Here is a 26,682-nt window from a genome sequence, read left to right as displayed (position 1 = left end):
AATGTAAAATGAGAGTGACGCTATACAATACAAAAGTAAATTTATAAGCTCAGTGACGCCGAGGTGTGGCATGCTGACGCTGTCCTTTTATTATAGATGAATTAGCAGTTCTGGTTTCTTAACTTGCATTTGATTAATGAAAAATATTTAAATTCTGCAATTGTTGCTTTTTTATAATTGTGAGAAAATAAGACAACATAGCCTAATTTAAATGTTTTGGAAACACAAACGTATCCATTTATTGTAAAATTAAACCATAATCAGTGGTGTTTAACATTCAAGGGAAACTTTTTCACATCCAATCAAAATTACAATATCTGAACATATTAATTTTCTTTTACTTTAAGAAATTGAGTTTAAAAAGGTAATCAATTTACAAAAACTGAACAAATCAATTTTCTTCTTCCGGAGAAAGTTTTGCCGTGCGTGTTTTAGTGTCGTCTGCTGTGCGGTATCTCCTCAACCAGGTGTTCACCTAGGGTTTCACATTCCACTCGTTTATACTTGATCCATGTTGTTTTATAAACATAAGGCTTGAAACATGTCTGGTTAAGAGTCTAGTTCGCAAATCAGTCATCAGACTAAAACCTCGTTCACATTCTGACGAACTACATGGAATCAGTTTAGTGCAGTTCAACAACGGGATGAGATCTTTTGGTACTCTTAAAGGTGAATTGGCCTCGATATAGTCCCGAAAGCAGTTGTACTGTATCGAAATATATAGAGCGTTTTCTATAATCCGTCTTTTATTTACAAATCCTAAATTCTCTATTTATTTTTTTTTCTTTTTTCAACTAGTGCAGGAACGGCGTTCCGGCACCATGACGCCACTGGTGTACATAGATGTACTTTTAACAAGAATAAAAATTAAGTTGAATAAACTTTTAGGAAAACATTGACTGCAAAAGGAAAACAAACTTTAACTAGAATAAAAATTAAAATTTTAAGAAAACATTGACTGCAAAGTGAAATGAACTTAATGCAAAAGTTAGAAAAATACGACAGTTTAATGACTGTTCAAGTTCTCGCAAATAAATCAATTTTTACTCGTCAAAAGGATGTAAAGGTTCAAGTTTATACCCAAAAATAATTTAGTAACTAACCAAAAATTGGTTCCATACATATTTTTGGGAAAAGATTCCTTAAATCGACTAATTCACAAAGAGTCAAATTTGGTTTTTTAAGTTTTTTTATGTCCTCGACAAGAAATATAAAATTTCAATTGGTGTATACTAGATTCTAAGGTAAATTAGGTAATTAAATAAGGCGTTTACATTCTTCCAGAGCTGCTGAAGTGGAATTTGTTAGTTCTGTAATAAAACTTTTTATTCCTTGAAAATACAATAATGGAATATTACGTTACAGACGTTCTTTCTAAAATTGAACTCGTAATGGCGATTATGATAATAAGACTTTTTTGACATTTTTTATCAAATCATTAGTGTTTTGTGTAAAACTTAAGAGGTCGCTAGTTAAATGATATTAGAATAATAATAGCGAAAAATGCAATATTTTGACTGTAAATAAAAGTAGCGAAAATAGCAACTATAATTAAATAAATTACGAGAATTAACTAGCTTTAACTCATACTGTTATCTGTACAAAGAACATGGACTTCTTCTTCTTTATGTGCCGACTTCTACCGAAGGTTCATCATCATCATCATCCAGCCCCGTTTTCACATCCATTGTTGGATATAGGCCTCCTCCAAACGTCTCCAGTTCTCTCTATCTCTAGCTGCTGCAATCCAGTTTGTTTCTATTCTCCTTAGGTCGTCGGTCCATCGGGTGGGTGGTCTGCCTCGACTTCGCTTGTCGGCTCTTGGTCTCCACTCCAATAATCTCTTCGTCCATCTTCCGTCTTCCATTCTAGCAACATGTCCAGCCCACCTCCACTTTTGTTTATTGATTCGCAGTATAATATCGTCAACGCCAGTTCGTCGGCGTATCTCCTCATTTCTCACGCGATCTTTCAAGGTCAGACCCAGCATTGATCTCTCCATTCGCCTTTGTGTTACCCTCAGTTTTTCGGCAGTAGCTTTCGTTAAAGTTAGGGCCTCTGCTCCGTAGGTCAAGACTGGTAGGATGCATTAGTTAAATGCCTTCCTTTTCAGGTGAATTGGAGTATTTGTTTTAAAAATGTCTCTCATCCTTCCATATGCCGCCCATCCCAACGTGATTCGTCTATTTAGCTCGCAGGTTTGGTTGTCTCTGGTTATTCTGATTTCATGACCCAAGTATGTGTATTTATCGATTAATTCTACCTTGTTGTTATTGATCTGTATCTCTTCGCTGGGAACCATATTGGTCATCATTTTGGTTTTCTCGAAATTTATCTCCAGCCCAGTTTCTTGTAGTATGGCGTATGGGTGTTTGATGAATTTGGATCTTGCTATTTCAATTCGGATCTTAATCTCTACGTCTGGGTCCCACTTATCATTTACTGTATATCCCAGATATTTAAATCGGTGTACTCTTTCAATACGTTCGGCTTCAATATTCAGGTCGATATGTTGAATGTTCTTTTTATTTTTACTGATCACCATAAATTTAGTTTTCTTTCTATTGATCTTCAATCCAATTTGGTTGCCAGTTGTATTTACTCTATTTAGCACCATCTGTAAATTTTCGATGTTATCGGCCAGTATAACAGGATCATCTGCATATCGAAAATTACTTATTGGTACGCCATTAATCTTGATGCCCTCGTTGTACTCTTCCAGTGCCTTGGACATGGACTTACCCTTTGAAATATTGGTGTATTCGTAGCCAGTGGATTAGCGTTGATACCGTGGTAACCGATAAAATTGGGTGCGTTTCGTTCGCTGTCTCGTGATGAAGTGTTTCGCATTTTTAAGGATAAAAATGTGCACGTACAACTTCTAAGGGGTGGTCAATGGTTCGTGAGGCAAGTGCATCCCATAAATCAACTTTATTGTAGGGTGCTTTGAAATACTTTTCAAAAATAACAAAAGAAGTCAAATTCTTTGAACTAAGACTAAATATGTTCAAGCCAGTTTAACAATGAGATTTTACGAAATAACAGGAAACAATATATTTTAAAGCAAATAAGTTAGAATATACCATTAAATTAGATCATATTATAGCACAGTAGGAGAAAATAAAAAAATTGTAAAATATGAAAATAAATACTACATACTTTCCCAAACAATTAGCATGTGAAAAATTTCGTCTTATTTCATCCGCGACAAGGTTAGTCCATGAGCTATACATGCTCATGGACTAACATGGAATTAAATTGCTATAGAATATCTTTAAGTTATGTGCTGTCTTCATCATATAGCTTGGTAGTAATAAAACTTTATCGAATGGTACACTACTTAAACGTAAACGTATTACGGTCAAATTGTTGGTTTTCTCCAATTGCTTTGACGTAAATCCCGATATATTTTTTTCTTAAGGTACTTTCATCGGGAATGTTAAATTTACAATCATCATCAACCTGTATGCGTCCACTGCTGGACATAGGTCTCCCTCAGCTCTTTCCATCTGTCTTGTGCGGCTTGCATCCAGATATCGCTAACACGCTTCAGGTCGTCAGTCCATCTAGTTGGTGGGCCTCTGCTCCGTATTGCTTCTTGCCTTGGTCTCCACTGTAAAATACCTTTTTTCCATCGGTTGTCTGATAATCTGGCGACGTGTCCTGTCCATTTTAACGACGCGATTTTTTCGATAGCGTCTGTTGTTTTTGTTCTACGACGTATTTCTTCGTTTGGGATTCGCTCTCTCAGAGAGACACCCAACATCTGGCGCTCCATAGCCATCTAAGTCACGCGAATCTTAATTAACTACCTTTTTTGTGAGTGTTAATGTTTCCGCTCCATAAGTGAGTACAGGTAACACACATTAGTCAAAGATTTTTCTTTTGGGGCATATGAGTAGGTCCGAGTTAAATACACAGTTTAATTTACCAAACACTGCCCAGGCTACTCCTATTTGACGTGGGAGCTCACATGTCTGGCTATCTCTGCTCAACCGAATTTCATGTCCTAAGTACTTACACGATTCAGTCTGCACAATATCCCTTCCATCAACAGCAATATTTCGATTTAGCCCCAGATTAGTCATTATTTGTGACTTGTTCATATTAATCTTTAGTCCGACGTCCAAGGAAGCCTGATATAATTTTTCAAACATTATTATTGTATCATCCATGCGATCGGTTATAAGGACGATTTCATCTGCAAATCTCAAATGATTGAGCTTCTCACCATTTATGTTGATATCATGCTCGTTTAGATCTGCCTTCTTACAAGTATGTTCTAAAAGCGTCGTGAATAGCTTTAGAGAGACGGTGTCTCCTTGCTGTACTCGCTGTATATAGAATTTATTTGTTTCTTGTTCAGATAGTGTTACGCTAGCTGTGGTATTTTTGTAGATATATTTGATTATGTTACTGTGGCGATGGTCTATTCGGCATTCTGTCAATGCTTTTAACATTTTCTGATGGCTTATGGTATCGAATGCTTTCTCGTTGTCGACAAATCTCAGTGGCCAATGAGTTGTTGTATTCTGCAGACTTCTCTCTATCAGGTTCTTTATCACTATCTAAATCCAGCTTGTTCTCTAGGCTGATAGAAGTCTAATTTAGCGTCCAGTATTTTTTTGATAATTTTTGTGAAAAGTTTATATATGTGTGAAAGCAAACTGATAGGACGGTAGTTTTTTAAATCTGTTATGTCCCCTTGCTTGTGTAATAAAGGAATGACTGCATTATTTCATTGAGGAGTTTTTCCTTGGTAGATGCATTCGGTGAAAAGCTTGGCCACAACCTGGATAAACTTATTTCCACCTAGTTTGATCGCTTAGATCACTACTCCGTCATCGCCAGGGATTTGTTATTTTTCAGTTCTAAAAAAGCCGTTTTGATTTCGTATGGAGTTAGTTCTGGCATTAATTCTGATCCCTGATTTTTGATGTTGGGCAGGTGCTGATCTTGCCTTTCATCGGTACTCGCATACATTTCGCGATAAAAGGATTCCACAACCTTAAGGATTTTGGTTCTATCAGTAGTAATGTCTCCATCTTTGTTTTTTATTTTGTACATATTTTTATTCCTATGTTGTTCGTATTTCGCCTCAAAACTGTTATACTTTTGTTTTCTTGAATTATTTTAGTTATTTCTCTTGTATTGTTTTCCCTTGCGTCTTTTTGGATTGACCGGTGGATATCTTTATTTAATTTCTTCATTGTTGTGCAGTTGGAGCCGTATTTTTCCATCAGCTGTCTTCTTTTACCTATTAGCTCTTTGGTATTTTGGCTTAGTCTTTCTTTATGGGTCAGAACGGTCGGGCAGCACTCCATTTACGTTTATTTTAGAGTCTTTATTATGCCATCATTTGCTTGATCTGCATCTTATATTCCGTCTTGCAAATCTATTATATGTCTAGTTAGTGTATCTTCATACAGGTCGTTGTTTTCTGGAGGAATCCATTTCTTTTTTCTTGTTTTTAGAATCATCTTTGTTCTTTCCAATTTGACATTTAATAGTGTCTTAGCTCGGATTAATCGGTGGTCGCTTCCTATTGAAATACTTTGTTGATTTGTTGAGTACTTCAATGTCTTTGATTATTTCTTTTCTGTTTGTTATGATATTCTATTTCATTTTTAACACTGCCATCTGGGCTGATCCATTTCCATTTACGCTGAGGCTTTTTATCGAAAAAAGAGTTCAACATGAATAAATTTTCCCGGTGTAAGAAGTTCAGCAATCTTTGCCCTCGTACATTTCTTTCACCATAGCCATACTTACCCATTGATACTTCTGCATCGTCTTGTTTAAACCCCATTTTCGCATTAACAATTTACAATATTTCTGCAAAAATGAGGTAAAAGTGACATTGTTAACTTTTGAAATTGGAATTCCCGAAGAAAGCAAGGCATCGCAAAGGTCCTGGATAAAAAGTTGCTGCTCGGTTTTTTTGAGTTCCTAAGCACTGTGCCATTGTCAATTGCCCTTTTGAATTTGGCCCTATAAGAGATTTTCACACTTTTTAAGATATGAAGGTGCTGATAGATTAAAAAATTTCTATCGGAAGAAATCTGAAACAAGAAGCCAAAGCTTAGTCACACGTTTTTTTACTGAAACGTGCGTTGACAATGGCTTGCACTTATCTTAAAATGAAAACAGTTATTTACAATTTTAGAATAAGCTCGACAAAATACTTTTCCTTCATCCAGCTTTAATGCAGTATATGGCCACAGTTTAATGCTAAAAGAATTCTTTAGCAATATACTGTGATGTCGCTGAATCCAAGCACTTGGTTTGGACATCGCGATATAAACAAATTAACGAAGCCACGGGTTACGTAATAAAATTACACTACAAATGCCCTTTTAAAATTTGGGGACACTTCCACCCCTTTTGGATTTCGGAAAAACACGTCCCAATAAAAGTGTGTATGTATGTTTCACTTTGTATATTAGGGTTGTTAATTGTTTACCAGTTTACCTAATTACCTTTTATTACAATAACAGGTACGCCCAAAATGATTAAAAGAGACAGAGGTTTTATTACTCGGGGAATTTGAATGAACAATTTCGAGAAAAGGTGGACACATTCATTATTGGCATTATACATTTTTTTTTATAAAAATATGAGGATATATGTAATTTCTTGTAAAGATTTGAAATTTATGTAAAATATGCTAGATATCCAAAAAATGCATTTTCAATAATATTCTGGTATCGACTTATCAGTACTCCTTTCGTTTTGAATGCTACATAATTTTTAGAGATATTTAAATATCAATAAATACATATGACCTTTGGTTTCTTTACTCATTAGTTTATTTTGCTGTAAATTTAGTATGAAAATAATATTTGTAACAATATTTTAATTTCTGTTTTAGTAATCGCTATCGATATTGACCCCAAGAAAATAGAAATCGCCGAAAACAATGCCAGAGTGTATGGTGTTTCCGATAAAATCGAATTTATTATCGGAGATTTTCTACAACTAGCAGATAATTTAAAAGCTGATGTAGTTTTCTTAAGTCCACCTTGGGGTGGACCGTCGTATCTCTCAGAAAATGTATATGATCTGGAAACGATGTTGCTACCAGTGGCTTTTTCACAATTATTGGCGACTGCGAGAAAAATAACACCAAAAGTTGCTATTTTTTTACCTCGGAATAGTAATACATTTGCGGTAAGTTTTTCTCTTTCCTAGTTTATCCACAACCTCGGGCCAGTTATAGCAAACTATAATGCTGTTAATTGTTGCGTTATTACGTATGTATTAACTTGACTTTCAAATCTCATTGACTTTGGCGATGAACATGGCATGACTTTCTGTCTTGAGCTATTCTGAAAAGTTGTTCTACTCTCCATATCTCGGTCTATTCTCTGCCGGAATAATTCTAGCTTTTAACTAATCTATCATTTTACTCTTTATTGATGCGGATTTTGGTCCTTTATCTTCTTCAGTATTATGATACATTGATTCATTGTTTATTACGATGATACTGTTGTGAGGTAGATTACTTAACAATTTTTTTTCTTAACCACTTTTTGTAGTTGACAAAATTCATATCATATCTTCCATCTCACATAAGATCCAACGACAAAACCTGCCTTGATACCTGCACCCACAATGATCAAACGTTGTCCCATGGGGAACGGGTTTCTTAAGCTCACTGTTCGTTCCATCAGTACAATTATTTCTGCGACTTTGGCATGAAAGAAAATACGTTACAACAGTAAACACAATAAAGTACTTAAGTACTGTAATCGTAGGTGTCATGTTTTTTCCAAATTGTTTTCGATTAATTGCTGGTTTTTTTTCAGCGGAATCCGAGATTCCTAATTTCCAAACGCAAACGTCCTTTGTCTCCTTTATCCTCAAATTCTTAAGAGAATTCTCAGAAATATCTCATGACTTTTATTTACAGTGGGTAGTTATATGAAAATGAATAATCTGCCGACGTAACAGACCTTATTTGTAATTTTATTTTTAAAGATTTTTCCGCCTCTTATTAGGAGTGGCAAAACCGGATATATTTCCTTCTCCAATTTTGCGGCCCCCCATTGCAATATGTATTTTTGTTGCTACACTCAGAAAATCCTGGAAATGCAACCCAAAACTCTCCGATTATTGTATTTTTGAAGTTATACTTCTATACGAGCGCTCCACGTTGGAAATTTGTATGGGAGTGAATCTGTGAAACCATTACATATGTAAGATAATGAGTAAGAGAGAGACAGAGGATATATTTTCTCTCTCTTCCTCTCTCGAATATAAAAATGTTCCTTCTGTATATATAATTTAATATTAAATATATATTATATAAAGATATATATACACATAATATTATACATATAATAAAATATTTATTAATATTATTATTTATGTGATATGTTTTGTATTATTTATTAAATGTTCATAATTATATTATTCTTTTGTATTTCAAAATAATAATCTCAATAAATCACTGTATGATCCAGAACTGTCAATTTTGAAATATATTTGTGTTATGTCCTCGGTAGTGTAGTAGTCAGTATCCCCGCCTGTCACGCGGGAGACCGGGTTCGATTCCCAGTCGGGGAGGACTTTTTTATTAATATTATTACATTATTGTCATTTTTAAATCCTTATGGATATTGCATTTTAATTTGTATTGTATTATTATATATGGAATTATGTTGCACTGTATTGTAGTGTATTTTTTTTATGTATATTATTGTCATTTTTAAATACTTATGAATATTGCAGTTTAATTTGTATTGTATTATTATGATAACAAAATAAACAATGAATTTTACTGCAGAGTATGTGTAAAAAAATTTTGCATTCAACTCCTTTCATACATATATGAAAATAAAAATATACATTTTCATCAAAATATTGATTCAATTCTTCATTGTTAGTAAGTTGTTATTAATTATGTTTCTCTTTCTGCTATGTTTTACCTATAGAATTACATATGTAATGATTGTGCAGATTGACTCCCAAATAAATTTGTAACCGCGAATGCGTGTAAAGAAGTGTAACTTCCACCGGCAGTCCCACTGGACTGCCACACCCGTTTTTTTTATTTTAACCTATCAATAATAGGTTTATTTTAACACTGAGTGTATTATTTCACGAGCTTGAGCACTCAATCTTTTTTGCTGCACTTTATACTGTTGATCCATTTTTAGATTAAGTGCACAATTACAAGATTCAAAATCACTAAAAATGGAGTTAAACAAAACTTGTCAACGTCGCGAATCGCTTCTACAGTAAAACAATCCAATTAATATCTCAGTGGTTCTCTATCAACTGAGCACTCTGTACCGTAATTTGGAATCTGCTAGTGCGCACAGTATTTTCATGTCTATTCGTATTCTGCTTCTATTGTAAATTTGTACTGTTTATTGTGTATCTTCCATAATCATATATTTTGATTTCTCTTTGTATTACATTTCTTGGAGTACTTTCCTGCTTTTGTGGCTATTATTTGGGATCATCCTCAAAAGCTAAACAGTGATATTTGTTTATAAAAAGTTTATTCTTCTGTCGACTCTTATTTCAAGCATTACATTGCAAAGTGCTGTTTCAGTGAATCATATTTCCTTAGACCTTGTTTAACTTCAAATTTTTGTTGTATCCAACGTGATTTTCACTTATTAGATCATCTTTGTTTGAATTGTAAATCATATCTTGTAGATTATAAATATTGTATTTATAATATAGGTAATCATCACAGTATTATAACGCTAATATTTTTTCTGTTACAGTTGGCTAAAGGGGCAGGACCAGGCGGCCAAGTAGAAATAGAACAAAATTTCATCAATAAAAAATTAGTTGCAATAACAGCCTATTATAACAATTTGATTAAGGAAAAAACCGATACTCGAGATTTTCCACAATTAGATAATATTATATAAGTACGATAAACTTACTAAATTTAGTATTATGAGTAATATAGGTATAATAACCATTTGAAATCCCATTAATTCGTATCTTTTGTAAAATCTGCGGCAAAACTATAATTGGATCGAAAATGATTAGTTTTTTTAATTGGGGGTAGGTAAATTATCTTTACCTAGGTTTTATTCATCTTATTTATTTTTTGAAGTGGTTTAAGATCTTTTCCCTTTCTCGAAGTGAGTTAATTACTTACATATTTCATCCTAATACTATTTAATTCAAGAGAACTTGGTCATTAATTTTTTCGTCTGTCAGAAACCAGTTTTTAACCCGAAAATCACAAAACTTTATACCAAAAAGGAATTTATAGTATTACCATCTTTCTAAGAGACTCATTAATATTCAGCTGAGTGGGTTCGAGGTGTGAAATTATATAAACAAGGGATCATTTCATAAAATAGGTAGATCCCTTCGATCACCTCGAACAATAGTACCCCACTAAGTTAAATATTAATGAGCTGTACTTACTACAAAAAATGCATACTATTATTCCAGAAAGATTTGCGAAGCCTTAAGCTGGCTCCACACATGGGATCCAACGTTGTTCCCTCTAGAGCCAACGTCAACATGTCCGACATGGAAATTGCAGTGGTTGCGACTGTCGTGATAATGAGTGCATATGATTTTTTATTAGGGATGAATAAAAGTATATTTGACAAAATTAAGAAACGTAAAATATAAACAAAATTAAAAAGTGGTGCAGAAAATATAGTAGCACAAAATTACGCAATAATTTTATGTCATTTTGTCTACAGCTTTACTTAAAGGTACTAGATCTTTAGAGGTGCCATAATTGGCAACTGTAGACTGAATATATGAGTGTAAACCTCATCTCGAGGTTCTCGAGGCTCTGAATCCCATTTATTCTTTTATTAACTCTTTTCTCAAATTTCTTAGCCTTCTATTTTTACTATATTCTGCATCAAACGTTACTTTAATCCATAGCTGATATATGGAAGTACATATTTTAAGAGCGTAGCCGCAAAATTTCGGGCCAATGCTTTTTAAATGCATTTATTTTTTTCGAATCCTGAGAAAATTAATAAATATTTTAAACAAAATTTAAACGCAGAATGAAAGATTCCATTATTACCGAGGACCGAAAGTCGCTTAGAATAAACAAAAAGTTTCTTTTGAATGAGATATTTGAAATTAAAAATCACACTTAATATTCTCTTCTTTTTCACCCCTGTAACTTACTAAAATAAACATTATAGAAGTTTTCGGCCCTCGGTAATAATGTCATCTGTCATTCTGCATTTAAATTTTTCAAAAATACTTATTAGTTTTTTCAGGATTCGAAAAAAATGAATGCATCTAAAAAGCATAGACCCGAAATTTTGCGCCTACGCTCTTAAAAGTTACATGACCACATGACGGTGGTCTATTAGGACAAAATGATCTATCTATCTTCAAAATTAAAAGCATTTATTTTTACTGAAAAAACCAGATATTTACATTATTTATTTATGCAAGAAATACCTTTTAAGCATAAACCCCGTTCTGATAGACTACCGTCGTGTATCGGAGTGTTAATCGTAAAAAACTTAACGGAGGTGGCTCAGGTGGTCGAAGATCGATTTTTACATGTTGTAAATTTGTTTTTTAATGCCGTCATGGAATGGAAATTTTCTTTGACAAAGTAGTTCTTATTTTCTAAAACGAATGCTGTGTAAAATGGCAGCACAGGCATTTTAAAAGAAAAAAGAAGACGAGGACTTTTTAGACCCAACGACTAAAGTATGCACAAATCGCATAATAATACGCCGATTGGAACACTTCTGTAGAGCCAATGAGTGTCGGCATCAACGGCAACACCAATATTAGCGCCAATCCCTTTGATTTGTACGCAAAAACCGACAGCCAACGGAAAACTCCCAACGGTGGAGCAAGTCATAAAAGCGTTGGCGCCAACATTGGCTCCAACACAGTTTTGTCGGTACACACATTGGACGTACGCTGTTGGGGCCAACGTTGGCCCCCATTTGTGGAGCCGGCGTTACAAGAAGGAAATCAAAAAATATAAACAGAGATATGTTATTTCTCTTCTCCAATTTCGAAACCAATTCTTTATTCCAATTCTATACATTCCACTGCCTAACAGAAGGAATAAATCATTAGTGAATCAGTGCATCGGAGAATTCGCGTTTTATATTTGGTTTAAAAAATGCACCAGCATTTCCAAAATAACCGGAATTTTAAAATATTTGAAAACTTCTTACATTTTTATAATCCAATTGGAAACATTAAGCATAGTATAAACATACAGCGATTGTAAATGCATGATATATGTGTGAATGAATATTCCAAATATTCTGTTTTTGTCCTAATAAGTTTGAAACCTTTTTCCTCAAGAGCTTGTTTCCGTCATTCAAGTCGAAATAAATTTTCATAAATATATACTCATATTAAATTATCTTTCAAACAGAGTATCCCTTTTTTATCTGATTTATAAACTTTACGTTGGCGCTGGCCCTGCGTTCGCAATTGACCTTGGCGCTGGCTATCATATACTGCATTTATAAACTTTCGGTTGGCGTTAAAGATCATTTCTAACCTTACATTTTTGATTTGGTATTATTAATTTTTGCTTGAAAATTAATACAATGGAAAATGAATATGCTCGGCCTTTGTTAGGTGCAGTGGCACTTATACACGATACTTTGTATTCAAGCAGCACTGAGCCTTCGAAATAAAAGACAATGTCAGTACAAACGGAGAACGGAGGCCCATTAATCAGAACAGAAAGTCAAGAAGTAATTTTAATTATTATACAAATATAAAAAACTGTTATACATAGCAGTTTTTTAAATATACCAGGATGCAGGTTCCAGTATTTGAAAAATTACTGCAAATGGTAAAACCAAAAATAAATGTAAACTATCGCTCTGATGGAATTTCTAATATATAGGGAATATAAATTAAATTATCTAAACTATTTCACTTTATAAACACCTGGAAATACAAACATAAACAAAACAAATAATTTAGTTTGATTTGTTTGACAAACCTTGTCACTTTTTCGGTATCGCTATTGGCTGCAATGACAAAGATACATTTTTTTTATGTTCTGTGATCGTGACTACAACCACAGAAGGGTTGGTGTATTCTGTGCTACAACGGCTAACGGCAAAATATAAAGTTGGTTCATCTTGAACGGAACCGAACTCCACCGCCAAACAATGTTTATAGACATATGAGTTTCCCATTTGACCATGTTGTAACGCGAACGTCAGCGCCAACGTAAAGTTTATAAATCTGCCTTAATAGTTTCTAAAAAAATATTTTGAGTCAAAAGTTTAAAGTGGGCCGATTTCTATGCACGCAAGTTTCCATACCCTATATAAATTTCTGTGGTGGTATCTATATGAATTTCTTTCAAATTTTCATAAAATTCTTGATATAATTATGAAGGTACAAGTCTCTTTCATTACTAAATTTCTTTATTTATATATTTTTTACTTTAGATAGAGAAAATATTTAAAATGCTCATCGCCACTGATGTATTTATAAAAAAATGAAATCTCATGGATTATCTAAACTTAAAATGTGTGTTACTTATTTCAGTACCAACATAAGTATTTTTAACTTGTTTGTTTTGTAATCTCAGGTGGAATTCAAACTTTATGTTCCTTGATGTTACCTGTATTATTATATAATGTAAGTTTTCCATATTTTTAAGTGTTAATAAAGGAAAGAGTGAATTGCATGTTTTTCATTTTTTTCCAAACCAATCCTAAAATACTGAAAAAAAAAGAGTTTAGAAAACTAAACTTCTCAAGATGTTTTTAGGTTATCAATGAAACAATTAATATTAATGACTACTTTAATTCTTTACTTATAAATAAAATCACTACTTTTGGAAAGGATAGTAATCTAATCCTGTATTATATTTGAACTTTGGTTTATCATGTTTTCTTGCTTGCTCAATAAGATCTTGCACATCCTTTCTATAAGGTGGAGGTAATAATTCTTCATCTAAAGTACATTCATTAGATGTAGGCTGATTTTTTCTGTACAGTTGCCGTCTGATTACATCTACATCTCTACCATAGTCATCTAATAGAGACTCTATTGTACTAGGAGGAATATTGCACTCATATAAAAAGTAACTGAAACAAATCTTATTATATTGATTGGTTTGATTAGGTTAATGTTAAGTTTACCTTGCCTGTTTATAGTTAATTCCATGTACACTGGTTTTGTATGGCATATCCCTAGTTCCTAAATTTTCCAATTTTCTAATTATCCCACCTTTTTCCAAGATAGCTCCTGCTGTCCTTTTTATTACTGTTTTTAACTCTGTCTACAAAAATAATGTGTTATAAATATATAAATTAGGTACTTTGTTTAAAATTAAATAACAGATATATTCTACTATTATGAAGTAAGAGCTTAGTAGAATCAGTTCAGCTATCATATAAAAGGAAATGGCAGAATATTGCAAAAAATGTGGAATCTTTCAACAAGGTTCTAAAGTTATTCTCATAATAACTAAGTTAACTTACAATAATCCATTAATATAAACTATAGACAAGATTACCTTGGGCATAACTCTAAATAACATTAATATTTCGTAAGTTATCATATTTACTATTTTTTTTTCTTCAGATCAGAATCAACTATTATATTTGGAAATTGGAATACGTAGGTTATGTACAGTAAATAAATATAAAATCTTCTTTTTTTCTGTAGCTACTTTTACTCAAAAGTTTTATTCGGGCGTAGAACAAAATTTCATACCTTGGAATATATATTTTGTGATTCATTTTATACAGAGCATTATCTAATCTGGTATAACTACAGAAAGAAATAATTTGTTCTTATTCTGTGGTAAATCGTGTTAAGGATAAATTGTAAAGTGGATGCGGTGACTATATGGTAAAAGGCCGACAATATTTTATGATTTAGATTTTTTTTTGTATCCTGTCTACATTTTTCTGTTTTAAATATACATTCTGTGGCATTTTTCATATTTTATTTATTTAAAGAAAATTTTAATCCAACTATAAGACTAAAATCTCTACAGCTACAATAAGACTTGCATTACATTTACCTCAGTTTTGGATGGATATTACTAGTTTAAAAAAGTTGTTTTGTTCAAAAAAAAAAAAAAAAGTTAATAAAAAGTAAGTTTATTTAAAATATATACAAATGATATTTGTGGCATTGTATACAATTTTGAAAATTAAAAATAACAAATAAGCGGTAGTTAACATTTTGGTTTTATTCATGAAAAGAACTTAACTGGGGTTGAAGCTGAATGCTGCTTTAGTTATAACAACTAATAGAATCATTGCCGGATATTTCATAAAGGAACAAATGAGCTGAAGTTCAATAAAGCAAAACTGTTCTGTGGAAATTCTTAATACTGATTATCACCTAAAACAGAATAAAAATAAGAGCAGTAACAGCTATTAACAAAACTTACTTTTGAGAATATTGTGACATAAAATAAGAGTTTTTTCCATTACAATTTTCATAACAGTTTTAAAAACAATACAAATCTGGAGAATTCTTACATTTGAAATTCAAATAGGAAATTGCCCAAATCTGTGTTTCCAAAATGTTCAAAGCAAACAAATACATATAAGCAAATGGTGGTGCTCTGTATTGAAATTAAATCTTAACTGTCTTTCTTATTTTCAAAGGTTTTATAATAGAAAGTAACTAGATAGTGGCAATCTTAAGATTTTGTTATAATAACATTTTATGTTACAGTAATCAAAGGCTTTGTTTCTTAACATATACAATTGAAAAATGAACAAACAACGGAAGTATCCACTAAAATTAAAGAAATATAGCATAAAGAAGATCAGAACTCACAGATAATGTCTATCTGTGACCAATATTTAATATAAAAACAGTGAATTCAAATTTACCACTGTTTAACTTGGAATGTAATCATATTAAAATTATCTTTGTTGTAGATTATCCTTACTGAAGATATATAAGAAAAATATTTGTATCTGAAATATCAACGACTCATCCTGTGGAAGTCATTATTGTACCTCAAGAAACTTGATATTCTTTCCAATTAGTAACAATGGAGGCTACTAGTATAAATCAAGAATATATTCGTCAGATTTTTAAGTAACCACGGAAGAGCATATTAGTATTTATAACTCCAATACCATAACCTTCACACTATCAATGACTACTAATATAACAATATGATGGAATATATTAAAATGTTCTTCATCATTGTTTCCATGTGTATAATTTTAGCTTAATACCATAATTTTAGAATTATTAATAACCATAATTATTAAAATTTATTGACACTCATTATCCAGACTAGATATTTATAATATGTATTTGTAGAGCAGTTTTATACATCCAGAAAACTAAATTCCTACTACAGTTTGTGTATATTCACAACATAAACTGATATTGCAATTTGTTTAACCATAATTTTAAATCCAACACCATAATCTTCACACTATCAATGACTTTTAATGCACAACATAAAAGAATATATTTCAAACATTCAATCATGTTTATTTCATCAATGTATGCTGGAAAAATTAAATTATTTCTATTGGGCAACAGTGATAAGTATGTTGCAAATCATTTGATTTATTTCAGAAGTATTTATAATTTTAGCATAATACCATAATTTTAGAATTAATAATATTTATATAAATTTATTGACAATAATTATCACGACTAGATATTCATAATTGTAGAAAATTTTTACACATCCAGAAAACTAAATTCCTACTGTAGTTTTTGTACATTCACAACATAAACTGATATTGCAGTTTGTTTAATTATAATTTTAAATCCAACGCCATAATCTTCACACTATCAATGACTTCTAATGTACAACATAAAAGAATATATTTGGAACATTCAATTCTGTTCGATTCATCATTATACGCTGGAAAAATCAAATTCTTCGCAATGGGCAACAGTGATATATCTTACAGATCAAGATTTGATTTAATATATATGCTTTCAGAAGTATTTAAAATTTTAGAATTATTAATAACAATAAATATTCAAATTTATTGACACTCATTATCCAGACTGGACAATCATGTATGTGTAGAGCCTTTTTATACATCCAGAAAATTAAATTCCTTCTATAGTTTTTGTATAATCACAACATAAATAGATATCGCAGTTGGTTTAACCATAATAATTTTAAATCCAACGCCATAATCTTCACACTATCAATGACTTCTAATGTAAAACATAAAATGTGTACATTTGAAACATACAACCATAAGGATACATCATCACATTTAATCAAGAATGACATTCTTCATATGAGGTAACAACTGCACATATCAAGATTTTATTAATGGTACAAGTGTCTATAGCTGAAGCTCCAACATCATAATTTTTCGTTATCAATTATTTCTAATGTATAAGTTTGTAAGAGTTCATCACTTTGAAAGATTCAATCACATTGTGAAGTTCTTATTATATCTAGAAAGCTAAATTCTTCAATTATTTTGTATATATTCGAACATATTAAAAGCTGCAGCTCATTTAAAAATAATTGTAGGAATAATCCATAATTGTAGAGTTAATAATCTTGCAATGCCATAATCTTCACACTATCAATGAGGTTGAATATTAGGATTAATATCATTTTAACGATAATCATTTGCAAATATCTTGGAAGTTTGAGCAATTTGAAAGAATTATGGACATAAGGTAGAAAATCATTCTGTCAGTTTATCTGCAATTTTAAGCTAAGTTAGAATAACTTAGGATCTTTTATATACTGACAAATTATTATATTTTATTTTGTATCTTTCCTATAACAGGTTTTATTATACTAATAATTTTTAAGATAATATATGTATCTCTGAAACACCACTGACATTGTAGAGTTTATTTTTCAAATTCTGATATTTCTTCATTTTGACGTCTATATATTCATGTCTGACAGTTGAGCTTTTTTAAGATCTGGTTAGTGATGGGTATAAGGAAGAAAAAGCAATTTAAAGGATTTTAGGAATAGGACATGATGTCTCCCACATAAAGGGAATTGGGAGAGAACCATGGCTTGCTTAAGGCAGGGTTGCATCCCTTTAGTAGATCTGTTCACTACTGGGATTGTAGAGAAGTATCTACTTGCTACCTTAGGCTGATTGCAAAGACAGTCTTTGGGCGGTGGGGTCGCCACATCCCTACGCCATATAATTAATGATTTATTTTTATAAGCTTTGTATTTTTGAATAGATTTGTTAAATTCTTAAATCCATAGCTATTCATGAATTATTTATTCTTCTTCAAAGGAAATTTTTTAACTGATATTCTGTATTTAGAACTGATGAAACAATATAAAAGCAGCATTTGACATACACCAATGAACACATTAGAACTTAAGCAGGTGTTCTAACTGAACAATCACCAATAATAAAAGGAATTCAAAGGTCAGAGTCAGAGATCACCAAAAACCTGATTTATATATAATAATACATGCTAATTTTAACAAAGCCTCTGTAAACTGTAATATAAAATGAATCCAAACATAAAATAATGTGTAGAATGGTCTCAAAATGATGAAATTAAGTAGATGAATGTTTTAATGACTTATACAGTATGTCTTATATGGTCTTGTTAGTTTCTTTATTAAATTGAAGTAAATAAACATATCTGTAGTATTTACATACATCTGATACAAACCAAGCAAAGTCATTGTACCGCGTGAAAAGAATTTTTGATTTAATATATATTCTATAATTTTGTTCTTTCTATTTAGTGTTAAAGTGTTTGATTATTTAATGAGGCTCTCTATAAACTTTTGTGAAAAATTCGTGTTGCATATTTATGTTGTAACAACGGAATATTGTTTGTGTAATTGTCTCTCATCGTCAAAGGCAGTAAATTCATTATATTAATTAACAAATTAAAAGTAGATGTCGGAATGTTTACATCTAGTAACAGATATAGACCAGAAGTGTTAAATAAACATCAGGTGTTTTATTTCAATATTTAATTATTTGAGGCAATAGTGTCAAGTTGTCTGGATTACAGTGAATTACGACATGTTTAATAGAACTATTTCTTTTGCCATATATATTTGATCCTACATCTTTAAAGGTAAAAAGAATTTGCAAAGAAGAAGTATACACTTGGATCCATAAAACTTTCCCAAAGGACTTTGCTAGGTTTATATTAGACTCATAAATTAGAGAAAAGTAAGTTTACTTCCAACATCAAGCTTACTTTTGACTAACACTAAAAAGAACTTATGTAATTTCAAATACTTCCTTAAATCACACACCAGTTGACTTTTAATTCTTTGTAAGGATAAATATGTTTTATTCTTCTCTGGTTAGAAACAAGTTTGGATAAAATCTTAGACCCTCAATAGAATCATCTCTGCAACATTTTCCATATTTCTCTGCTGTTAGAAGCCTTTCTTTAGCTAAAGTTAATGAAATGCCCAAACTCTGTGAAAGTTCTTCAGCAGACATGGACTGTTTGTCTTCCACCTGTAATAGTTGTACATAAACCAAGTATTACTGTATGTTAAAAGTAATTTTAAGCAAATGTAATATGTATATAGATATTGGTTGATCCTGAAATAAAAATAAATAATAATAATAATAAATAAACAAAAAATATTTTTGCACGTTATTCAACCATTATTTTTACGTCCTCTCCTTCTCTTCCTTTAATTTTCGCTATATATTTCAATGATAAGAAGTTTATTTATTCAAAAATAGAGAAAGACCTAATACACAAAAATAATCATTAAAATTAAAAATCACACTTAATTTTTTCTTCTTTTTCACCCCTGTAACTTAATAAATTAAACATTATAGAAATTTTCAGGGACTTTCGGCCCTCGGTAATAATGTAATCTTCCATTCTGAGTTAAAATTTTTCAAAAATGCTTATTAATTTCTCAGGATTCGAAAAAATGGATGCATTTAAAAAGCATTGGCTTGGAATTTTACGCCTACACTCTTAAACAACAAAGAGTTTGTTGAAGCCGTCCTTTTTGTTTTCACAATCTGTAAATTGCAATTAGCTTGAGTAGGGTAATTGTGAATATCACAATTCCGCGTAATAAACTCATTTTATAAATGAACATCACTGTAACGTAAAAGACTCTTAGTTGAACTAAAAGTCACAGCAGCATGCTAAGCATTGCTGCTAAAAGTCTTTATTGTGATAATTTCTATTTTGTCATTGTCAATTTGAAGATTAATATCCACTGATCCAAAATTATTGTTATCATAGCGGGCTCTGATCGACAGAGATAGTTATACAGCCCATGCCTATCATTAATTCAGATATACTTGTCAGTTTACGTCAACTTTGACTTTTCAAGTTTTAGTAAACAAAATTATTATTATAGTTTATTCGTCTTCCGGGTTTGGACCGTGTCATTTGTGAGTGACCCAAAAGTGGGTTCATCTCGACGTTTCGCTACAATTGTATGTAGCTTCTTCAGGAGAACAAAAAAGAAAAAGAAAAACAAGAGACAGGAAGTGTGTTCTGAGCTGTTGGACGTGAATCCCTGTCCTGGCATTTGGTTTTCACCTCTGGCTGCGTTGAGTAGTTGAGTTACTGTGACCAAATGCCCATCTTGGTAGTTAGTATTCGCCTCTGGTTGCGTTGAGTAACTGAGTTACCGTTGCTAACTACCCATCTTCCTGTCTCTTGTTTTTCTTTTTCTTTTTTGTTCTCCTGAAGAAGCTACATACAATTGTAGCGAAACGTCGAGATGAACCCACTTTTGGGTCACTCACAAATGACACGGTCCAAACCCGGAAGACGAATAAACTATAATTCTGACTCTGGCCGTGGAAGCCTACGATTTCAAAATTATTATTAAAAATCGTTTTCACGGATAAATAAAAGCGATCTATGCTCGCAATATATTTTAGAAATGACCAAAGAATTAACGGAGAATGGGTTTACTCCAACCTATAGAGCGTTTCACGTTAAGAAAATAACATTGCGGAGATAGGGCCATGTATTTCTTATGGACGATAGAAGCGCAGCGATGCCACGATGAACACAAGCGCGATTCAGGGTTGTATAATTTGTATTTTCGTTTTCACAGACATGAATTAAATTAATGTTTTTTAACGCAATTGACCAAAAGTGCCCATTCGAAACAAGAGATGAAAAGTAGGGAAAATGATTTTGATTAAATAAATATTATTTACAAAAGTTAATTTTATTTTATCTTATTTTAATTATAGTAACGATAGTTTATTTGTTTTTCGGTAAGAATATCATATACCATGAATCATAGAAATCAGTAGAAAATATTGCTTATTTAAATCATATACTTTGCCGGCTATTAAAGATTTAAAAGCAAATAAACGGACCGCTTGGAATGCATATATCTAATTACTAATTGCTACTTAAAATAATACGGTGTACGTATGTCAGCGATTTTATGTCGTTCTCTGAGACTACATAATGATAATAACGTTTTGTGGTTCTTCAGTTGTTATTCTGACTTTACAGTTAAATGTTAATTGAAAATGGAAATTCGAAAAATATATCGACAATCTAGTAAACCGCATGCCTGAGAGTTTTGGCAACACTGATCTCCATAAGCCTAATGTTATTTTCTTAACGTGGAACGCTGTATAGATGCTTTTGAAGATTTTGTTGAAGAATTTCCTAATGTTGTGGTTCATTATGACATCTTTTGCAGAACTATTCATTGCGTTGTAGATGTTTATAGAGAAACGGGAAGCGTTAACTAACAAACCGGGGGCAGGGAAGTCTAAAGTGCGAACTGAAAAAAACATTGAACTGGTCAGAACAGTTATTGTAGCCACATACATCAATAGGTAGATCTTTCATATGGAACTTGTCAGTGTATTATTAAGCAAGATTTACATTTTCATCTGTATCGTTTACAAGACTTCCATGAAATCACCCTAAACAACTATCCCCAAGGGCTAGCCTTCTGTAATTGGTTTCTGAACAATTTCAATAATAGTGATGATGTATTAGGTAAAACCTTTTTAATGACGAATGTTAATTTCATCTTTCTGGGTACACAAATTCTTAGAATATGAGTATGTGAAGTACAGATAAGCTGCATTATTTTATTGAAACACCTTTATACACAGAAACTTAAGAGTTTGGGCTGCTATAAGCAAGCAACATATTGTGGGAGCCATTTTTTTCGAAGGGATTCTAAATGCTAAAAGATGGATGATGAATTTAAAAGAAAGAAACATTTAAAAGAAAGGTTTTTCAACACCTAGTTGACATTGAGCCATATACTGTGGCGGAGTACCTGGCCTATCCTTCTCCTTGATCAGCATATTTAATTTGTAATGTTAATATATTTTAAATGTGTGATGTCAATACATATTTTTTTAATCTGTAATTAATAATGTGATGTTATTTGCATAAATTTTTAAACATAATTGAGCAAAAATTTACTCTACTCTAAAAAAAAATTAATAAAAGAATATTTTCAGCAAAACCGGGTTCGAATTCATACAAAGCTGCAAAATTAAAATGTTATTATGGACTTTTTCGAAAATAGGGTCATAAGTTTAAATACGCCTATTATATTCTCCTCGATCCTGTGATTTGACTCCCTGCGATTTCTTTCAAAGAATAGAGAATCATATTGAAGAATTACACAATACTCCATAGATCCTAAACAATGTTATAGAATCAATGAGAAGCAGAGTTATGTTATGTAGAGATGTTGGTGGTGGACATATACAGCTGATATTTTTGGTTGATATTTTGAGTTTTACAATGTTAATCAAAATTAATTTATAAACCAATAATACAAATTCGGATTAAAACAAGATATACATATTTTTTTGCACTGACAGCTTTGATGAAAATAAAACCAGGTAAGAATACTTGAAAAGAATAAATAAAATAAAAATTTGTGGTTAAGTGAGAAAAAAACAGAACAGGATTGCGAAGTGCTCTATCATCAGTGTTGACAAATTCAATGTGGTGAAATCATGGAAAGACAGTGTTAAAATGGTTTGGCGAAGGACCAGTTTTAATATAAAAATAATACACTGGTGCTGACACCACTATATTCTTGATACCTTAGTGAAAAAGGATGTTGATTTTAATAATCAAATGCCTTCCTACCAATCAACAAAACTCTGGAGTAGTACCAGAAAGCGGCAGTGGAATTACCACATTAGTCAATGCTTGGTTGCTAAATAATAGCAAACATGAAAAAACGACAAGTTACCTATACTTTACTTTGGACCGGAATTCACAAAGGCATTGGTAAATACAGACAATTTGCAACTTTCACGACCACTTACACTAAAAAATTCCAGCAAAGCGATATAGATAATAAAAAGAAAAAACAGTGTATAGGATGTCACAAAATTAGGACTAGTAGAGAGACTGATAGAAAAGTTAAAATACACTGTGAAGATTATGATAGCAACTGCATTCTGTCTAGCATGCTTCAATTAAGCAGAAGAAAATATATTATTAATAAATAATTTTCAGGAATATTCCATAATTTATATCATACCACAAAGAATATTTAATACACTCATAAATATTGAGTAAAGATTGTAATTTTCATTACAAACATTTGTAGCTTAATCCCATAGAATTTACTTACCAATATTGCTGTAGCCTCTGCAATACTTAAACTATCTAAGCTACTTAATTGAAGTACCATAACTCCAGAAGAAAACTGAAATAACTTAATAGGAAGATCTAGACTTTCCATAATTTTACAGGCATTTAGAATGTCTTCTGGTGATAGTAGTTCCAAACTTCTCGCCCTATTTACCCAACAGAAAACATCAGTAAGTGCCATCATACCACCCATTTCCTCAATATGCTTTTGAATAAAATTACATATTTGTCTAGCTAAGCTCTGATAATATTGATTATCAGATTTATAGGAATCTCTGGTGACTGGATCGTCAATACCAAGACTGAGTAAATAAGATTTAAAGCGTACTGTTTCATCTTCAGTTATATCACCATGTTTTTCTTTAATTTTCGTAGATATTGTTCTTGATATATTCACCATATCTTTTGCCATGACCATCAATTTATCTAAATCTTGAAAAGCCAGAGTTATACTTTCATCTGTTTCTTTTTGTTTAGCTTGAATACTTCTTTCTATTCCCACAATTCCCAATCTAGGTTTAATAGTAGGAACAATAGGTCTTTGTTGTACTGGAACTTGTAAAACCTTTGGCTCCCATGGCCTATTTTGAAGTAAATCATTAAGGATAGATAGAACATTGTTGGTATAACCCTCTCTGAAAGATAATTTAATAAAGTTGTAGATACTAGTCAACTGTGGGCCATTTGAAGAATCTAAAACAATAAGGTATAGAATAGAAAAATGAGTAATATGACTTTGTCAAAGTGTTGTGGTGAAATAGATGATATTTGTAAAGAAAATCTATGCACAGGAAAATTTTAGTTATCAAAAAAGCTACAATTTAGTACTTTATCATTTTTTTTGTAGCCCCAGTATTTTAGGAGATATTTTGAAGAAAATGGTGAAAAATACAAAATTGTAAAATATCAATTTATCTTTTAAACTCCAATTTTTCTAAAATTAGGCCTTTTAAATAGGTCAAACTTCTTGGGTGCATTGATAATACATATATAAAAACAATTACAGAAGGGTGAAGATCAATTTTAATTGGGAGGGATAAGTCCCTCAATTTTTATGCTTGAAACTTTTTTTTTGAAAGGTCTAATTGTATACTTAAAAAAAGATTTGGTAAGTTTTCCTCAAAAAATGCAAAGTTTTCCTGTTATTTGGCTTTGAATATTTCAAATCATCAATTTGAAGAAAAAAGCTAACCTTTTTACCAGTGCCTCTTTGACTGGGTTCTAAAACTTTTGGATTTATATTTAAAAGGGTGACATTATCTCCGTAACACCTTCTACGAGTGTCTTTGTTGGTAAGACATGCATGTTCTCAGTTTTTTAATTCATGTTCGGGTAGAATGTTAGACATTACAATCACATATTTTGTAGATCTAGATTATCAAAATTATGGGTCCCTAGTCTATACTATCAAAAAATTACTAAATATACTTTTTATTGACTTATACAAACAAATAAGCAATGGTTGACATATATAATAAAAAGTATAAATTTGGTTGCAAAGATAAAGATGTACTTACCATTTGTCTCTGTTAGGTGTACTACTACTTTTCTTGATCGACTGAAGCTAAAGGCACTAGGGGACTCCTCTTCTAAAAAAACAACTAGATATAAATGTAAAGCTAAACATGTTTGCCCTCGAGCTATTTGTCCTGGCCGGCCCCATAAAATTCGATGTGTAGTAATTATCAATTCTCCACCTTCAAATGAGGTCTGTCAAAAATAAACTTGTTTCAATGAATTTAATTTTAGTGATTGTTTAATAATTACCTTTTGATCTCCATCATATAGCCTCACGTTATTTTCCACAACTACTGTTGCTTCACCATCTAATAAAAGTGGATTAGCGTATTTTATTCTGTTCATTTAAATGTGTATTTAAAGTATTCAGTTTACATAAAATTTAAATGGTTTAAATTTATATCAAACTAATATAAAGATGGCGCGATATTAACTTTTACTTTTAATGGGATGGGCTTAAATAATTAATATACATACAAATTTTAGAGTAAAAATAAATGTTGAAATATATGCAAAAATTCTAGTCCTAGTTAGACAACAATAAATAAAATGTTATTTAAAGAGACCAAATATAATAATTATTTAATTCGATCTTGTAACCTTGTAATTGTAATACAAGGTTATGTCAATTACGCATGTGCATCAAATGTCATGAGAACATTTTTTGTGACATTTTTGTTTTCTTCTTCTTTTTCAATATATTTGTACAGCTTTCTTCGTGAACGGTATGAATGAAAGGGTCATAAAAAATAGTCGAACGTTTTGAAATGGCCACAGGCTACCGATAAACTTTTTTAACTTCTTCATGATTATTATCAACAGTTATGTTAGATTACTTCAGAAATTAGAGGCGACAGGTCAAAATACTTGTCTTTATGTTATGGTATCTTTCTTCTTGTTTTTTTCATCTTCAGCAAAGGTATGAAAAACATATTCCATTACTGAAGTTGGCTCCACTCACAATTCTGTGGTGGGAAATTTAAATTTTTAATTAAAAAAGAAACAAAAAAAAAGTAGATGTTAAATCAGGAACTATCAGCTTTAGACTTTGGAAAAATATTGATTCAAGATTGAAACAGTTTGAAAAATACTTACGCAATTTCCATAGTCTAAGGAAGAAATAATCCAGATGATGCACATGGGAAGGTCATTTTTAAGAACAAATATTTAGCTGTGTACAAATCAGTAGATTAAAAATATGTATGAGCATATATGTAAAACGTGAAAGAATTGCTAGGCAGAGAAGACAGCGTTCTACAAATAAGATAAGTAGTAGATAACAATGATCGATGTATAGTCGAAAACAATGAACTTTGTAAGCATTGAAAAAAACACATATAAGAACTGTTTGCACCACAAATCTCCAGATTTTTCAACAATAAAAATAACTCAAAAAAACACCTGATACCTTAACTTCAGAAGTATCTAGAGCAATTACGAATAATAGAATGGGAAAAGCCAATGTCAGATGAACTACATATAGATATATTCAAATTAATGATTGAAGAAAACATCCCTTTGTTAATGAGACTGTTCAGAAATCTATAAAGGTAGGATTCTATAAGATTGGCTGAAATCAGTCTTTATTCATATCCCCCTATCACTCTAAAAATCCTGATTAAAATAATCCATTATCGAACATACCTA

At 31.5% G+C, this 26,682-nt stretch overlaps 3 protein-coding genes across 4 annotated transcripts in view; 1 reads left to right on the top strand and 2 right to left on the bottom strand.

The window, feature by feature from the left end:
- The window catches only part of Tgs1 (Trimethylguanosine synthase 1), a 52,077-nt gene extending 38,440 nt beyond the window's left edge, over window positions 1-13,637 (top strand). Inside the window, exons 10-11 of the mRNA XM_072529214.1 lie at window positions 6,872-7,170; window positions 9,741-13,637. Coding sequence (XP_072385315.1) covers window positions 6,872-7,170; window positions 9,741-9,890 — 449 coding nt within the window. The 3' untranslated portion in view covers window positions 9,891-13,637. The remainder of the gene's footprint in view (window positions 1-6,871; window positions 7,171-9,740) is intronic.
- A 108-nt stretch (window positions 13,638-13,745) lies between these two features.
- mRpS6 (mitochondrial ribosomal protein S6) lies at window positions 13,746-14,628 on the bottom strand. Its single transcript, XM_072529213.1, has 3 exons — window positions 14,477-14,628; window positions 14,100-14,239; window positions 13,746-14,045 (listed from the first exon to the last, which is right to left on the bottom strand). Exons 1-3 carry the CDS (start codon window positions 14,519-14,521, stop codon window positions 13,787-13,789), a joined length of 444 nt encoding a protein of 147 aa, XP_072385314.1. The 5' UTR covers window positions 14,522-14,628; the 3' UTR covers window positions 13,746-13,786.
- A 424-nt stretch (window positions 14,629-15,052) lies between these two features.
- Vps36 (vacuolar protein sorting 36) lies at window positions 15,053-25,662 on the bottom strand. 2 transcript variants are annotated; one of them, XM_072529212.1, is made up of 5 exons: window positions 25,285-25,662; window positions 25,035-25,227; window positions 23,498-24,210; window positions 19,181-19,391; window positions 15,053-15,315 (listed from the first exon to the last, which is right to left on the bottom strand). In XM_072529212.1, the coding sequence occupies exons 1-4, from the start codon at window positions 25,378-25,380 to the stop codon at window positions 19,218-19,220; spliced, it is 1,176 nt and encodes a 391-aa protein (XP_072385313.1). In that variant the 5' UTR covers window positions 25,381-25,662; the 3' UTR covers window positions 15,053-15,315; window positions 19,181-19,217. The 2 variants fall into 2 exon arrangements, with proteins under 2 accessions (XP_072385313.1, XP_072385312.1); XM_072529211.1 differs by having other exon boundaries at window positions 15,053-19,391.
- Window positions 25,663-26,682: the final 1,020 nt, after the last annotated feature.

The sequence above is a fragment of the Diabrotica undecimpunctata genome, chromosome 4 (assembly GCF_040954645.1).
Source record: "Diabrotica undecimpunctata isolate CICGRU chromosome 4, icDiaUnde3, whole genome shotgun sequence".
NCBI classification, from domain to species: Eukaryota; Metazoa; Arthropoda; class Insecta; order Coleoptera; family Chrysomelidae; genus Diabrotica; species Diabrotica undecimpunctata.
This window is presented reverse-complemented; position numbering and strand designations above follow the sequence as displayed.

What these genes read in the sequence shown, in the direction of transcription:
- mRpS6 (XM_072529213.1), bottom strand. Translation starts at nt 14,521, where the DNA reads ATGATAACTTACGAAATATTAATGTTATTTAGAGTTATGCCCAAG. An exon ending in TATTTAGAGTTATGCCCAAG is followed by an intron (nt 14,240 to 14,476) that starts GTAATCTTGTCT and finishes TTATTTTTGTAG; the next exon opens with ACAGAGTTAAAAACAGTAAT. An exon ending in ATTAACTATAAACAGGCAAG is followed by an intron (nt 14,046 to 14,099) that starts GTAAACTTAACA and finishes GATTTGTTTCAG; the next exon opens with TTACTTTTTATATGAGTGCA.
- Vps36 (XM_072529211.1), bottom strand. Translation starts at nt 25,380, where the DNA reads ATGAACAGAATAAAATACGCTAATCCACTTTTATTAGATGGTGAAGCA. An exon ending in TATATGATGGAGATCAAAAG is followed by an intron (nt 25,228 to 25,284) that starts GTAATTATTAAA and finishes TATTTTTGACAG; the next exon opens with ACCTCATTTGAAGGTGGAGA. An exon ending in ACACCTAACAGAGACAAATG is followed by an intron (nt 24,211 to 25,034) that starts GTAAGTACATCT and finishes TTATTGTTTTAG; the next exon opens with ATTCTTCAAATGGCCCACAG.